General features: G+C 36.5%; 2 protein-coding genes across 5 annotated transcripts in view; one reads left to right on the forward strand and one right to left on the reverse strand.

Annotated features, from left to right (window-relative positions):
• The first annotated feature begins 6,670 nt into the window (after nucleotides 1-6,670).
• LOC134298233 (testis expressed protein 56-like) lies at nucleotides 6,671-16,317 on the forward strand. The gene is made up of 3 exons (XM_062977703.1): nucleotides 6,671-7,370; nucleotides 12,716-12,896; nucleotides 15,645-16,317. Exons 1-3 carry the CDS (start codon nucleotides 7,112-7,114, stop codon nucleotides 15,928-15,930), a joined length of 726 nt encoding a protein of 241 aa, XP_062833773.1. The 5' UTR covers nucleotides 6,671-7,111; the 3' UTR covers nucleotides 15,931-16,317.
• The window catches only part of eci2 (enoyl-CoA delta isomerase 2), a 54,334-nt gene continuing 53,292 nt past the window's right edge, over nucleotides 15,440-16,481 (reverse strand). For all 4 annotated transcript variants that reach the window (XM_062977701.1, XM_062977702.1, XM_062977700.1 and 1 more), the window contains exon 10: nucleotides 15,440-16,233. In XM_062977701.1, coding sequence (XP_062833771.1) covers nucleotides 16,078-16,233 — 156 coding nt within the window. In that variant the 3' untranslated portion in view covers nucleotides 15,440-16,077. The remainder of the gene's footprint in view (nucleotides 16,234-16,481) is intronic.

Here is a 16,481-nt window from a genome sequence, read left to right on the forward strand (position 1 = left end):
CACACTAACTATTATAACGTTTTTATTCCACTTTCACTGCTATATATGTTAACATTTATCAGAACAAGAGGCTATGACATTCTAATTTACTGGAATTTTTGGTCGGGGGAATTCCTCGTTGGGAGTGAAGAGGCCTAGCTAGCATTATTATTATGAATACACCTGGCTGGAATAAGAATTGTATTAATAGTTAAAACAGGCATGGGCAAACTTGGGCCCTCCAGGTGTTTTGGAGTCCAACTCCCGCCATTCCTAACAGCCTCAGCTTAAGCGGCTCAGGGGGAAAAGGAAAGGGCCTGAGGCTGTTAGGAATGGCGGGAGTTGGACTCCAAAACACCTGGAGGGCCCAAGTTTGCCCATGCCTGGGTTAGAAGGATAATGTCTGTATTAATTGTAATTTTTAAATGTGGTTCAGGACTCCCTCAAATTCAAACTCAGGGCTCAGTCTGAAGTATCTTGGACATGCTCAGCACAGCAACCGAGAGGGACAAGATGAGCAGGAAGTGGAACTGGCAGCAGTTGTGGGGTTGGCCTGGAAGTAAAGTACAGTAGAGTCTCACTTATCCAACACTTGCTTATCTAACGTTCTGGATTATCCAACGCATTTTTGTAGTCAATGTTTTCAATACATCGTGATATTTTAGTGCTAAAGTCATAAATACAGTAATTACTACATACCCTGTTTCCCCGAAAATAAGACATCCCCGAAAAATAAGACCTAGTAGAAGTTTTGCTGAATTACTAAATATAAGGCCTCCCCTGAAAGTAAGACCTAGCAAAGTTTTTATTTGGAAGCATGCCCAGCGCCTGCCAAACAGAACACCAGAGCATGCAGGATTAGTAAATGTACATACCAGTTGTACATGGAAATAATGTTAGTAACAAGAAATTCTTGATAGGATTCACAGTTTGTCTGGTTATGCTGGTTTGTGATGACAACTACTGTACAGTATATAATAAATGTGCATTTTTTGTTTAACAATAAATGTGAATTCTTCTTCTTGGAAAAATAAGACATCCCCTGAAAATAAGACCTAGTGCATCTTTTGGAGTAAAAATTAATATAAGACACTGTCTTATTTTCGGGGAAACACGGTAGCATTACTGAATATTGAACTCCTTTTTCTGTCAAATTTGTTGTTAAACATGATGTTTTGGTGCCTAATTTGTAAAATCATAACCTAATTTGATGTTTTATAGGCTTTTCCTTAATCCCTCCTTATTATCCAACATATTCACTTATCCAACATTCTGCCAGCCCGTTTATGTTGGATAAGTGAGACTCTACTGTAATGTAGTTAAAGAAAAATAAAATATATTAAGGGAAGTAAGAAGGAAAATGTTACAAAAATTGTGTAGGACTGGTACACAACTTTCATGTTTTTTACCAGGGGTAAAGGACCGGTGTTGGCATGGCTGTAAACAAAGAGGTGTGTTTAATCACACGATATGGGAATGTGATAGAAAACAGGCGTACTGGAGAATGATTAAAGGAGAAATTAATAAAATATTAAATCTTCAGATAATAATTAATAGACAATAGAAATGTATTACATGCAAGGATACCAAGAGTGCAAAAAGAAAGAGTGGTTGACAAATGCGTGTGCGCAAATTGTTTTAGTGAGAGTTTGGAAAGATAAAGTGGACTCTTGATAAATTGGTATAATTATTTAATTAATGTGTTAAATGTGAAAATAACAAATTGTAAATTGAACAATATAGATAAAATAGAAAATGTTATAATAATTAAGAGTGTGTGGAATCCAGTTAGGAGTTATTTAGGGAATATATTAAGAGGTGGAGTGGAAAAATTGAGATAAAGACGGATATTTCAAATGTAATTTCTGTAGTTTATTGTATGTCCAGGGAGAGGGGCGGAGGGGGGAGTGGAGTAAAACAATAAATAAAAAATATTTTATAAATAGTTCTATTTGCATCATCGAGAAAATAGACTGGACTCTGTAAGACTTACAAATTAAGGTTATATGGAGGTGATTATTCCTCTTCAGCTTGAATTTTACCATTCTTTGATCCAACTTAGACTACCTGGCTCATAATATAACTGAAGGTCTGGCAGGCCAAAGCCATCTCTTTTTTTTCATCTGTTAGATTGATAAACTTTATTCTTGGTTTCTTCACTTGCCAAATAAATGTTCTTATATCTTAGTTCAATGTTTTAAAAATCTGCATGTTCCTTAAGATTGGTATTGTCTGGAATAGGTACAACATCTTCGGAAGGATATTCATTTTTATTATGGCTATTCTTCCCATCAATAAAATATTTAAATATTTCCAGTTTTCTAAATCTTTTATGGTCTCTTTCCATTTTGCTTCATAATTCTTCTTCAAAAGATGTAAATTTCTTGGTGTCATATAAATTCCTAAATATTTAATTTTATTTACAATTTGTAAGCAGGACCTATTATAGAGTTCTCTTTTTTGAAATATTTTTTATTAAAAGAACATTTACAGTACAATAAAATTAAACTTTAGAGTCAATAAAAGGGGAGAACGAGGGGAAGAAAAACAAAAAACACAGCAAAAAAGAAGAAAAAGAGATTAAAAATAAGAAAAAAGAGGATGCACATATATATTGACTTTCATCTACCTCATGGTGTTTATTTTATAGAGTTCTTCTTGGTTCTTTTTTGAGATATTTTTGTCAAAATTTTAGTTTTTGATTTATTTATTTTGAATCCAGATAATTTTCCAAATTCTTCTGTTTAACCAATTCTGAATATTATCTATGGGATTTTCTACTATGCAAATTCAGTCATATGCAAATGCTCTCACTTTATAATTCTCTTTTCTTATTTTAGTCCCACTCATTTTTTTGTCTTCTCTTATGCTATTTAACAATACTTTGAGTGTCATTATAAATAATAATAGGGATAAGGGACATCTCTGTCTTGTTCCATTATTTATCTTTATACTTTTAGCTTCTTGTCTGTTTATAACTATTTTTGCTTCTTGTGTTGTATATATTGATTCGATTGCATTTATTAAGTTTTAGCCCATAACCATTTATTTTAATAATAACAAGATGAAGTCCCAATTATTATTAAATGCTTTTTCTGTGTCCAGGAAGATTAATGCCAATTCTTTTTTATTGTTTGCCTCATAGTATTTCATTATATCTAATATATTTCTCCGATTTTCTTTTATATGTTTTTGTGGCAGGAATCCTGTTTGGTCCTTTTTAATCCATTTGTTCAAGAAAGACTTTAGTCTTTCTGCAAATACGTTCATAAATATAATCAATATTCAATAGAGAAATTTGTCTATAATTTTTGACATCTGTTAGATCTAAATTTTCTTTATGAATCATTGTGATATTCACCGCCTTCCAGATATTGGAGATTTTTTGGTAATTTAAAGCTTCATTCGTTTTTTTAATGAATGGTGGTATTTCTTTTTCTAATGTTTTATAGCAAACAGCCGTTATTCTATCTGGGCCTGGTGCTTTATTACTGTCTAATTTCTTTATTGCTTTTTGTATTTCTTGCTCACTTATTCTTTTTTAATGTGTTTCTATTTGTTGATCCGAAATTCTTAATAAACTTTGTTTTCCTAAATACTGTGTTGTATCCTCTTTCTTTATTTTCTCTTTTGAATATATTTTTGTAGTATTTATTAAATTGGCTTAATATATCCCGATCATTTGTATATATCTTGTCTTCTGTCATGATTTTGGTTATATGTTGTAGTAGTTTCTTCTTTCTTTTTCTAGCCAGCCATTTTCTTGGTTTATTAGCATTCTGAAAATGTTGTTACTTCACAAATTTATTTTCTTTGACAGCTGTTTCTAGGTAGTTTCTTTGTTTTCCAAGTAATTCCAACTCATATTTACTTTTTTGGCATGATGGATAGGAGAAATCTATAACACAAGAAATTAAAGAAACGATAAACAAATTAAGGAAGGGTAAATTGCCAGGCGAAGATGGTATTCCAGTGGAAATTTATAAAAATTTATATAGAATTTCTAGTACCCAAATTACAGAGGTTGTTCAATGAAATATTGAGGGGAAAAGCCATACCAAATTCATGGAAACATACCAGGATAATATTGATACCTAAACCTGGTAAGAATCAATTAATATTAAACTCTTATTAACCTATTTCTCTAATTAACCAAGAAGCAAATTTTTTCACAGCAATTTTAGCAAATAGATTAAACAATTTGTTGAAGATTATATTAACCTGGACCAATGTGGGTTTGTTAAGGGAAGACAAATGTTTGACTTGGGCCGTAGAGTAATAAATATAGAGAGTGCCAAAAACGCTTTGAGCTGGCCTCCTGTTGTTGACAGAATTGCCATTTTTTGAGAAGTCCTTGGCATTCGCTTTGGGTATATGAAATAGTTCTCTTTGCCTCATTGCTAAAATAGACAGAGGGTAGAGTGAAATTGACCAGAACTAGGGGAAATACAATATCATATGAGAATTTTTTTAAGTATCTTTTGTCTTTGCACATGAGGGGATGCTTGTAATTCAGGCACTGCTTGTATTATTATTTATTATTTATTGTAAGACTTACTAAATAGAAAACAATATTATTCTGGCTAAAAAGGAGCTTTCTTCTGAATTTTCTACAATTGCCTTTGGAAGATGGAAATCTTTTCTTTGCGTCATACATGAAATAAAAAAGATGATAGAGTGAAACTGACCAATACTAGAAGTACAACATTACCTGACTGTTTTATAAGTACAGTGATACCTTTTTACAGCTGGCTTCCTGTTACAATTATCAGCAGATTTGCCATTTTGTGAAAAGTACGCGACAGTCACCTTGGGTAGATAAACAGTTGCCATAGCATTATTGCCCCAAAAGAATTGACTCTGTATGTAAGACTTCAAGATAGAGTTAAGTGAAGGTGGTCCTCTTCAGCTTGAATTTTATGCAACAATCTTCTTTTGATTATAAAAGATGGTGTGAACTCGTTCTATATGGGCAATCCATATATTTTGTCTTTGCACGTAAAGAGACAGTTTCACATTTTTGAAGTGTAACTCAGCCATATATGTATGTATATGCATATATATATATACACACACACACACACTTAGCTTTGGATAGCATAGGAAAGGGTTAACACCCCTCTGATGTTTGCTTTTCTCTCTGTGCCCCGTTCAGAAAATTTCACCACACTTTCTGTCCCTGGGTTAATTGATTTTTTAAAAAAATGCTTGTTGTGGAAACAAGAATTGGTGACAAACTTTCAGTAGAGACATCTTTTTCGAATGATAACTCTTCCAGGAGTAAATTTCTCTTCTTAGGAGTAGATTCTCTCACTTCCTGTTGTCTCACCCCCGTCATTTACTGGGAGTTGTTTTTAAGTCAGATGTTTGCAATTCAGGGACTGCTAATATTGTTATTAAAAATGTATGTAAGACTTACATGACATAATATATATTTTTTTCCTTTCTAAAAATGGCCTTTTGGTATATTCAATTTTTGGAAGATGTGTCATGGCTGAAATAAATAGAAGACAGAGTTAAACTGACCAGTAGTACTAGGAGAAATACAATATCATCTGACTATTTTCTAAGTACAGTGATACCTTGTTATAGCTAGCTTCCTGTTACTATTATCGGCAGAGTTGCCATTTTGTGAAAAGTAAACAACAGTCACCCTGGGTAGATAAAAACAGTTGCCTTAGTGTCATCGCCCAAATAGAACTGAGCCTGTATATGTAAGAATTCCAAGATAGGGGTTATGTGGAGGTGCAAGTCCTCCTCCTCCTCTTTTTGCAACTTCGCCACCTCCTGGGAAGACCTCTTCAGCCACCAGGTACATTATTAAATGAAAAGAGAATGAAGGAAGGAATGAAGGAATGAATGAATGAGGGGGTGTTCTTTTCTCCTCAAGAGGAGAAAGGTGCTCAAAGTGAGAGTAAAAGCAGCTGCTCGCTGGCCCCATTTCAATGCCTGTTGGCCTCGCAAGGAGAAGCTGGGCTGATTTTTTTTTCTTGGGTGGGCAAGTTTTGAGACAGAGGCATGCATTCTCATGTTTCTCTCTTGGGGTGAGAGGGACACCGGGCACCTGAGGCGCCATTTCCTGAGGCAACTTCAGATGCAATGAGGCACAACTTGGGCACAGCCTCCCTCCAGTCTCTTCCCTCTATTTGTCCCTGCCTTCTTCCACACTTTTATTTGCCGAGAGAAATGGGGTTTCACCAAGGAGCCCCTCAGCTCCTTCCCTTGAAGAAGCAGACTTCACATCCTCCTGCCCTTTTCCCAGCCTCGCAGTCTCGCCCTTGCACTTTTTTTTGCCAGTGAAAAGCCCACCAAATGGGGGACCCAGTCTTGAACTCCTCTTTTCATCCGAGGTTTCCTCTGGGTTCCTTATCTTTGATGACTGTGCAGAGCTTTCCCCATTAGAAGGAGAACAAGACTATTTCATTTGTTCCTCTTTTAACTTTTGGCTTGATTAAAAAATAATATTGTCTCAGGTTCTTTTTTTACTATTGTTTTATTAATATTTATCTTATTATTTAGACTTCCATATATGAATTGCGTGTGGTATGCCTCATAGAACATAGACATTTCTTGAGGTTCCATGGGATATTTTGCCTTCAAAATGGATTCTGCAGCTGAAAAAGGAAGATGTAATGAAAATTTTTAAAAAGAACTGATGTCATTTGCTTATGAATAGAATGCAGGTGTGATTTATAATATTTATGAATGCAAGGCAACCACTGTTTTTTTTCCATACAACATAGCCATCAAGATAGACTGGTTGAAGAGAAGAGATGTGTCATTAGCAAGGGAGCTGGAGTCCACTTTACTCAATTCCTCTCTATTGCCCACTTTATTTTAATCACAGCAAAATCTGACAGGAAAGTATTTGATGTTGGTCCATTGCTATCAACATTACGGATACTACAACAGTGTCATTTGTCCATATCCTCACCTCACCTGTCTGTTTGTGATGTCACATTGCTTTTGTGACACTTGGATTGACAATTCTGTAGGAGCTGGGAAGTTAGTTTTTCTACCCTTAAAACAAATAACAATTAGAATAGAAAGACAGAAAATTTGTGTTTCCTTCACTGGGTAATTACCAGCTTCTTAATAACCTTGTGTGCCGAAGAAAGGAGTAGTGATTTCAATGATGAATAGGATGAGATTTTTTCAGAACTTCCCACCACTAGCCACTCATCGGTCACTGGGAAAGAAGGTGAACTTTGTTGCACAAACCAGATCTGGTCTGAACTTGCCACCGCTAGTCATATATCAGAAACTGAATACCTACGACAGCCAGGAAGATATAGACTGTGCATTCCTAAAGCTTTCTGACCTTTATGGCAATTTGAAAGACCCACTAAAGGAGCTGCTGCTTCAGTGTGCTTATGAAGATGATGAAAAAAGTATGTGCTGCGCCCACGACTAGCCTATGTACTTGCTATTGCTTGGATATGCATTATCTTATGCTATTCATTAGAATTAATCATTGTTAGCTTTATGATTTTATGTGTGGTCCCATTAGAAAAAGTATATCTGTATGGTAAAGGTAAAGGTTTCCCCTGATGTTAAGTCCAGTCGTGACCAACTCTGGGGGTTGGTACTCATCTCCATTTCTAAGCGGAAGAGCCAGCATTGTCCGTAGACACCTCCAAGGTCATGTGACTGGCATGACTGCATGGAGCACCGTTACCTTCCCACCGGAGTGGTATCTATTGATCTACTCACATTTGCATGTTTTCGAATTGCTAGATTGGCAGGAGCTGGGGCTAGCAGCGGATGCTCATTCCGCTCCTGGGATTTGAACCTGGGACCTTTTGGTCCGCAAGTTCAGCAGCTCAGCACTTTAACACACTGTGCCAACAGGGGCCCCCTACCTGTATGATGAGACCTTTTATAAAATTACATCCAGGTGATGGGCTATAATTTCCATGAGCCAACCTCTTGGCCAGGCTGGAACTCTTATCACTGTGAGATCTGAGTATGTTCAGCTTTCATCAGCCCAGATCTGGCCAGCTGGAAATGGCACCAGCCCCAGATCTAGCTGGGTTGAAACATCTATTGATGCAGGTCTCCGGATGTGGCTGGACTCCAACTCCTATCATTCTCTATCATTCAACAAAAACCCCACCAATAATTTCAGTTGGATTGTGATGGGCCTGTGTACCAAATTTAGACAATGTGGAATGTGCAGGACTCTCCAGATGTGACTGGACTACATCTTCCATCATCTTCTAACAGCCTACTCCCATCAGTATTTTAACTTGGCTCCTGAAGGGTCTGTGAACTAAGATTTGTCCACATCCATTGTGGGTGGGATTCACACAGCTCTTTGGATGTGCATAGATTATAACTCATATCATCCTCTCCCCCCCCCCCCACACACACATTTGATTTACATTAGGTAATTGATTTACATTAGGTAATGAAAGGTATGTGTGTCAACTTTAGTCCAAATCCATGAACCCATGTAGGAGGTTTTGTGGTTCAAACACTACATACTTTTATATATAAAGATATGCGGATAGTAATAAGACTGGCAACATTTTTATTTGTTCTGACTTCTGCATTAGACTGCTTAAAAAGTTGGCAACTCCAGAGAATGTGAAAATATTTGCTCAGAGGAGAGTGATGTCTAGCAGGCAAAGCATTGAACACCTGATCATTTTTAAAGGGAAGAAAAATAGGCAGTGTTGAAATAGCCTTGGGACAGGGCAGGTGCAGTTGTAACTAAAGAGCTTTTATCAGCACAGGATAAGAACTAAAATATTTACTCCTTTAGATGACACTTCTAGATTGAAACGGATGGCTGCCAAAAGGCAATATTATGCCATGTTGTTACATGTTAATATAGTTTTTATGAGCTGGTTCAGAATCTGAGAAAATTAATGCCTTAAGTCACAACATCTTAGCACCTAGAGCTTAAAAAGTTGTCCCCATTCTTTTAAATAATATCGGTGATAATAAAGGCCAAAACCTACTTTAATGTTACATCATGAAAGATAAATGTCTGAAGTGGGATAAAGAGAGGATTATATTTCAATAAAATTAATCCTTCCTAGATACACTTCCCAGCTGGAAAAATCCAATTCAATATAATGGGAGAAAAAAGCATTTTATTTACTCAAGACTTTAAGGTGTGTAAAAATAGTAAAACAAGTGAAAACCTGTTAGAGAAAAATGGAAAAATAAACATCATACATGCCTGAATTGAATAATAAATGACAAGCAAGAGGCACTCAAGCTTTTCATCTCTGATTTAAAGAATGTTAATTGTTTGCTGAGCTTGGCAATTTCCTTCCGTGTGATGCTTGTAATGTTCCCCCTTTTCACAATTCATACTTTCCAGAGATACTATGTCATCAAAAGTTGCACTGGTTTTGCAATGGTGTCATTAAGAGAGACATTTCTCCTTCCCAGAAGCTGAGTTTCCTTTCTCTCATGTTTGTGCCTTAGCATAGCAAGAAGCTTTTTTTTGTGTGTGTGTGTGTGTCAGGAGCAACCCGAGTTGCTTCTGGAGTGAGAGAATTGGCCATCTGCAAGGACGTTGCCCAGGGAACACCCGGATGTTTTGATGTTTTACCATCCTTGTAGGAGGCTTCTCTCATGTCCCCGCATGGAGCTGGAGCTGATAGAGGGAGCTCATCCACGCTCTCCCCGGGTGGGATTCGAACCTGGCAGCCTTCAGGTCAGCAACCCAACCTTCAAGTCATGAGGCTTTTATCCCCTAGGCCAGCGGAGGCTCCTAGCGAGAAGCTAGAAAATGTATTGTTAAAAATAAAGTATTTTATTTTGTGATTTCAACATTATTTACAGCAAAAGTGGGAGCACAATGAAGGTAAACAGAAAGGAAAGAATAAAAAAATAGATAGGAAAGAAGACATTAAAAAAAGGTAGTTGACTTCCCATCTACCTCTCCAGGAGTGTCCTTTTTTGTCTTTTGAATACCCAGCTATCCTTCAATTTCTTCCTTCATACACAGGACAAATCTATTGTAAATATATGTCAATTTTTTTGAATAAAGTCTTTGAATCCTGACCAGTCTATTTTCTTTTTTCCCTCTCTTAGTTTTTGTGTTAAACCATACATTTATATAATGTCCATCACTTTTAGAATCCAATCGTCTCCTGTTGGTATTTTCTTTTCTTTCCATACTCTTGCTAAAACTAATCTCACTACCGTGCTAATGTGGAAGAATATTTTATCTTGGTTTTCATTCAATTTGGCATTTGTTAGGCCTAATAAATACATTTCTGGCTCCATTTTAAATCCAGTTTTTAATATTTCTTGTGTGTTCTGATGTATTCTTGTCCAATTTTTTGACCTTTTTATATTTCCACCACTGATGAAGGTTCCAACCTCAGTTCCACATTTCCAACATTTGTCTAAACCATTCTTATTAAATTTTTCAATCTTTACTGGTGTGTAGTAAAGGTAAAGATTTCCCCTGACGTTAAGTCCAGTCATGTCTGACTCTGGGGGTTGGTGCTCATCTCCATTTCTAAGCCGAAGAGCCGGCGTTGTCCATAGACACCTCCAAGGTCATGTGGCCGGCATGACTGCATGGAGCGCCGTTACCTTCCCGTTGGAGCAGTACCTATTGATCTACTCACATTTGCATGTTTTTGAATTGCTAGGTTGGCAGGAGCTGGAGCTAACAGCGGGTGCTCAAGCCGCTCCTGGAATTTGAACCTGGGACCTTTTGGTCTGCAAGTTCAGCAGCTCAGCGCTTTAACACACTTTGCCACCGAGGGTGTAATGCCATCTAAATTTTATACCAATTCTCCCGAATATCTGTTACAGTGGTAAATTTTAATTTTTTGGCCATACTTTTTCCCACTCTTCTAAATTTATACTATGTCCAAAAATGTTGTCCATTGTATTTTCTGCATTTTAAATTTAGATCAGCCAAGATGTAGGGTCATTATACAGGTTGGGAATCCTTTATCTGAAATGCTTGGGACCAGAAGTAATTTGTATTTTGGATTCCCCCCCTCCCCTCAGATTTTGGAATATCTGCATTTGCATATACTTGCATAATGAGGCATCTTGGAGATCGGACCTAGTCTAGACAGAAAATTAATTGACATTTCATAGATACCTTATAGCCTGATGGCAATTTTATGCAATATTTTTAGTAATGTTGTGCATGAAACAAAGTTGGTTATGTTGAACCATCAGAAAATAAAGGAGTTGTTATCTCTGCAAGCCATGTGACAAATTTTGGAGTTTTGAGTATTTTGGAATTATGGATTAAGGTATATTCATCCTATTTACCGTATCATTTTTATCTCTATTGTTTGTAGTAGAAATAAAGTGTTTTCACAATAATGTGTTACCCTGGGCCACAAGGAATGGCTCTTGGGCTTCAGGGGCATGAAAGCCACCCTACACCCCCCCCCCCCTCTTGCAGTTTACTTCTAAAACTGCTATTCTTTACACATTTACCTAGGAATGGCTCTAATCAAGGAGGTTTGTTTCTGAATAGACTATAAAAGATCATATCAGATATTTTCTAATTTCTGTTCTTTTACATTGGTTCTCAATCTGAGGTCCCCAGATGTTTTGGGCCTTCAAATCACAAAATTCCTAACAGCTAGTAAATTGGCTGGGATTTCTGGGTGTTGTAGGCCAAAACCATCTGGGGACCCCACATTGAGAACCACTGATTTAGAATACTATGAAAACTACAATTAAATGTATACCCACACACCTCAATTTACAAAGCCCTTGGTTGCGTAACTCCTTTTTATTATAGCTTTTAAACAGACATTCAGCACCCAGTTCTTTCACCTTCAAATCAGTTTCTTAGCATGATTGGCATTAGGTGGAAACAGAAGTAGAAACAGGCTTCTATGATCAGATTGTGGGAGAATGTCTGCAGTAAATGAAGCAATGAATAAACAAAGTTTGACCTGGCAAAGACCTGGATTCAACCTAAATGCAGCTGGCAAAGCAAACAGCAGTTGCAATCAGAATCCCTTAACATACATGCAAAGAACATCAAAATATACTTCCCTTTCTTTGAATACACAAACCTGCACCAAATATAAATCTATAGGTTTGACTATAAAAATGGCAATCATAAGAAAGATAAAACTTATAATACATTTTGAAATAAGCCTTCAAAGGTGTCTAGAAGGTTCAAAATATTTTTGTCCTCTTAAGCTGACCTGTCTTGTTCATTTCCTTTCATAATATGTGTTACTAGTTTAGAATAAAATATTTGCTGATACATGTTGAATCATGTTCTTTCCATGTTAATTCTGCCTCTGGTACTAATGTTGTATTTAAAAAGTAATCCACCTTTTCTTTGTTAACTGAGCTGTTCCAGTAACTTAATAATTAATAATGCATGGTCTAACTGCAAGTGTGAATACAAGGGAAAACCTTTGGCTAAGCTTGTTGGATCCACATAAGGTGATCTCAGTTCAGCATTTCTGGTATCTAATCACTTTTCCATATTTTCAAAGACTCCTCTCTTGTGGGACATTGTAAAATTGTGTACAAATTTTTTTACATCTGATATTGCAAGTCAGTTGTATGAGCTGTAGTAGATACTAAGGTTGTTGAACATCAATTTAGCTATTTTCTCTTGTCCTGGATATAAGTACTGGCAATTGCTAATTTATTGCATGCTTGGCTGCTGTTAAAATGTAGCACCAGAGTGCCAGGAAAAATAAAAATATATTGCTATCTTTCCAACACCTCAATTCTTAAGACTTGTTTCCTTTTCCTCCCTTTACTTCAGGTTTTAAAGTCTCCTATTTCGATACGTATCCAGTGAAGAAACTACCTCAGGATATATATTCTTCACCACCACCACATCACATGCCCCTAGTAAAAAGATTTTTTTCCAACAAGGCAGCCATAGAACATAAAGTCCAAGAGGTTTACAGACAAGATACTCCAATGGCAACTATAGTCGCAAGGTATGAAATACAGTAAACGCTATTTTAAGTGATCATATATTTTATTATCTAGGCCTAAATACTTAATAGCACCAGGTTCTATCTGTTCTTATAAGCTAAGCAGGGGTGGGAGACTGTCAATGAATATCAGGTGCTGCAGACTATATTTCAAAAGAAAGAAGTGGCAAAATCAGCTCCTACAACAAATGTTTGCTGTAGATGACAGGCACCTTGAAGGCCCATACAAACATTTGAATTCCAGTTCCTTAGTCACTTTGTATCCTACATTTACTTGTATGTTTAGCATCCCCCTTCCTCAATATTCAGATTTGGCGGGTTCACCTGATCCGCACTGAGAACCTTCAGGCAAGAATTTATTTGTTTGGATGTTACACTTATGTCAAAGAAGTCAGCAAACCTGAGAATATGGCTATCCACAATTGTTCTTCCTTACCTATTTTGTTTCTATTTCTTTGCTACATATTGCTTTTTCTTCAGGCAACTCATTATCTCTTCACCCATTATATATTTAGGGATGTAGCCATGTCACAGAGAAGCTACCACCCATATAGTTAATTAAAATGCCTTTTATATAAAAGCTCTGGAAAGTTTCTACCTGGTACAATGCAAGGTTCCAAAATATGAAACCTTCATGGCCAGGAAATAATCAGGTCACACTTTCTTATGCAGTGTTCTCTTCAGAGTAGAACACCCTGTGAGATTTATACTTGTCAAGACACTAGAAATGGTGGAACGAAATAGAATCCCAAATATGACACTCTAGGGCATTTTTGTGCTGAAGAGAACCACTGTAAAAGACAAAAGAAAACCTGACGGAAGACCGAACTAAAGGTTTTTGGAACAGGAGGGAAACTGTAAATCAAACTGTAAACCTACCAAAGAAAGAAGGAAAAAGTGTAAATCCACTGACTCCTTCATTTTAAAAAATACGTTTCAACTAGTGAACGATATACTTGGACATAAGTGTTAATTCTCCCTCAGTTTTTTTGCATATGCAATCCTCTGTAAACTCAACTGTCACTTCTTCCATCTCAGCACATCAAACTGGAAATATCCTTCCTTGACAGAAGAGGACTAATAAATACTTATTTAACTGTAGTATTTATTAATCGGGCTCATTAAGTTCCCCATTGACTGGGACACCAAAGTTATTCTCAATAATCTGAATTCATCTCCATGTCACATGAGTCACATGAAATATTTTTATAAGAGAAACAGCATCATAGGACATAGGTTTCAGCACAGGGAATAGAGGAAGGTGTTTCTCTCATCCTCAGGAAGCCATTTTATTTGATAAACTCATCCTGGTCAAGTTATTTTTTGTTCTGTATCACGGGAAATACCGGTATCTTTCCTCATACAAGATGAAAAGAGGTTTGAAGAAACAAAAAGAAAAATAGCAATTGAGAAAAGAAACAATAAAACACACACACACAAAAAAAAAACCCTCTTCCATTACAGTTTACCTGAATTGTTTGGAACAGAATGAAAACTAATCAGCTAACCCTTTCCCACAAATCAGCTTTCATCTTTTCAAATTAAATTTTATAATTATAGTTTATAACTTCCCAGTTTTAGGGGAAAATATATCTCTTTGCTCCTGGTAAAGATAAAAAGCATCATACATTTAACTCTAGCACAATTTTCAAAGAATATGTTTTTTAAACACAACCCATCTTTAAAGGAATAGCCCTATGAATCTCTTGCATCAAAACTGAGAAAGAGCCCTGTCACATTTTAAAGAATACATTTACCATTGTGTGAGGCTTCATAAACTAGTTCACTTCTTTAAATACATGAAGTATTTTATATACATTCAATTATTAAAATAGTTGGGTGAATGGTTATTGACAGTGAGATTGCAGGGAAAGGAAATCCAGAAAAAAACCCAAACATTTCAGTGTATTGCAGGCGATGCAATTGCCCTAGATTCTTGACACATTACAAGTGTTAAATCATTTATCAAATGCTAGAATGTTGGTGTTCTGTAAATACCTGGATCTGAATTTTTATAGCTCATGTTATAATAAGTTTGTTAATCTGGCCAATACAGCATGGGCCACTAGTAAATGATGAAGTTCCACTAGTGTACTTAAGCTGGTAGTTCAGATGGAAAAGGCGTCTTCTTCTGCAGAACAAGAGTTGAATGGCTGTCAAGTGCAGCTCCACTCTTGTGGTCATTGGGGTGTCTCAGTCCTGCCCAGGTGACATTGTACAATGCTGTTGTAAAGCTCAAAAGATACAGAATACTTCCTTGGTCAATGTCCAAAAATTGCTTACACTGAGGAAACAGGGAGTTACACTAGAGCAGTGTTTCTCAACCTGTGGGTCCCCAGATGTTTTGGCCTTTAACTCCCAGAAATCATAACAACTGCTAAACTGGCTGGGATTTCTGGGCATTGTAGGCCAAAACACCAGGGGACCCACAGGCTGAGGACCACTGCACTAGAGTAACTCATGAACAGATCCTGGTCTTTGTTATATTACCCTGTAATACTTATCAAATATAATCTAGGAAAGCATTTGTTCTTAGTACAAGCATGTATACAGAAAAATTTTAATTCAAATTTTCTAACAGAATTAACATTATAGTTCCCTCTATAACATATTGACAGCAGTGAACATGTTGAACTGTACAGCACTTGTTCTTTTGTAAAGAAAATAAAGCATTGTAAAGCATTTGTAAAGAAAATATTTTAATTAAAATGCTCTAAGACACACAATATCACCTTTCCTCCTCTACAACAGATGGACACCAAAGAGTATGTCAACACAGTATGACCAGAAATCAGTGCTTCGAGAGCTTGCGAAATTTGGTGAGATTGAATCCGTGACTCCTTTCGGAAGACAAACGGTCGTTGTCACATTTAGAGAGATCCGCTCAGCTTGCAAAGCCATGAGAGCTTTCCCACCTAATGGCCCGGAAAGAAATATGCGATGTTTCTGGCATCACAAATTCATGTCCAAATATAAAGCACCCAAATTCCGGAAGACCAAAAACTCAGCAACGTTACTAACCATGCAATTAAAGTAATGGTGTCATCTATATAATAAGTGGATTACCCTTGTCAGCATTAAGGCACAATCTGGATAGGTAACTGAACTATTAATTAAAGGACTGTTGTTCTTGTGATAAGGAAACTAGCATTATAAAATGGAATTTTGCATTGCTAACAAGACATCAGAGTTTTGATTTCTTCTGGAAAAAGTTCATTACAGCATTCATGCACTCATCAGATGCCCATATTTCTTGGAGGCAAGCACATTCTTTAGAGTTAGCTTCATTTAGCTTCTCTTTGTCCGTCCTTCGTATTAACTGTTTAGAGAGTTTCAAGGACTGTGAAAAGAGAGATCAATTAACCATCTGTTAATTCCATGCTATATTTTTTAACAATTGTGAAAAACATTAAAAGGTACACACAATGCCTGGATTCCTGTTGGTTCACTATACTAGAAGTTGCACCATTCCCCATGTTTCAAGACATAGCTGTGTTCATTTGGAATATCAGCATGCAAAGGAATCTTGAAGCACCTTAGAAATTGAAAGAATGATGTTGGTAGAATGAGCTTTTGTTGGCTTCAGTC

Source organism: Anolis carolinensis, chromosome 4 (genome assembly GCF_035594765.1).
Source record: "Anolis carolinensis isolate JA03-04 chromosome 4, rAnoCar3.1.pri, whole genome shotgun sequence".
NCBI lineage: Eukaryota > Metazoa > Chordata > Lepidosauria > Squamata > Dactyloidae > Anolis > Anolis carolinensis.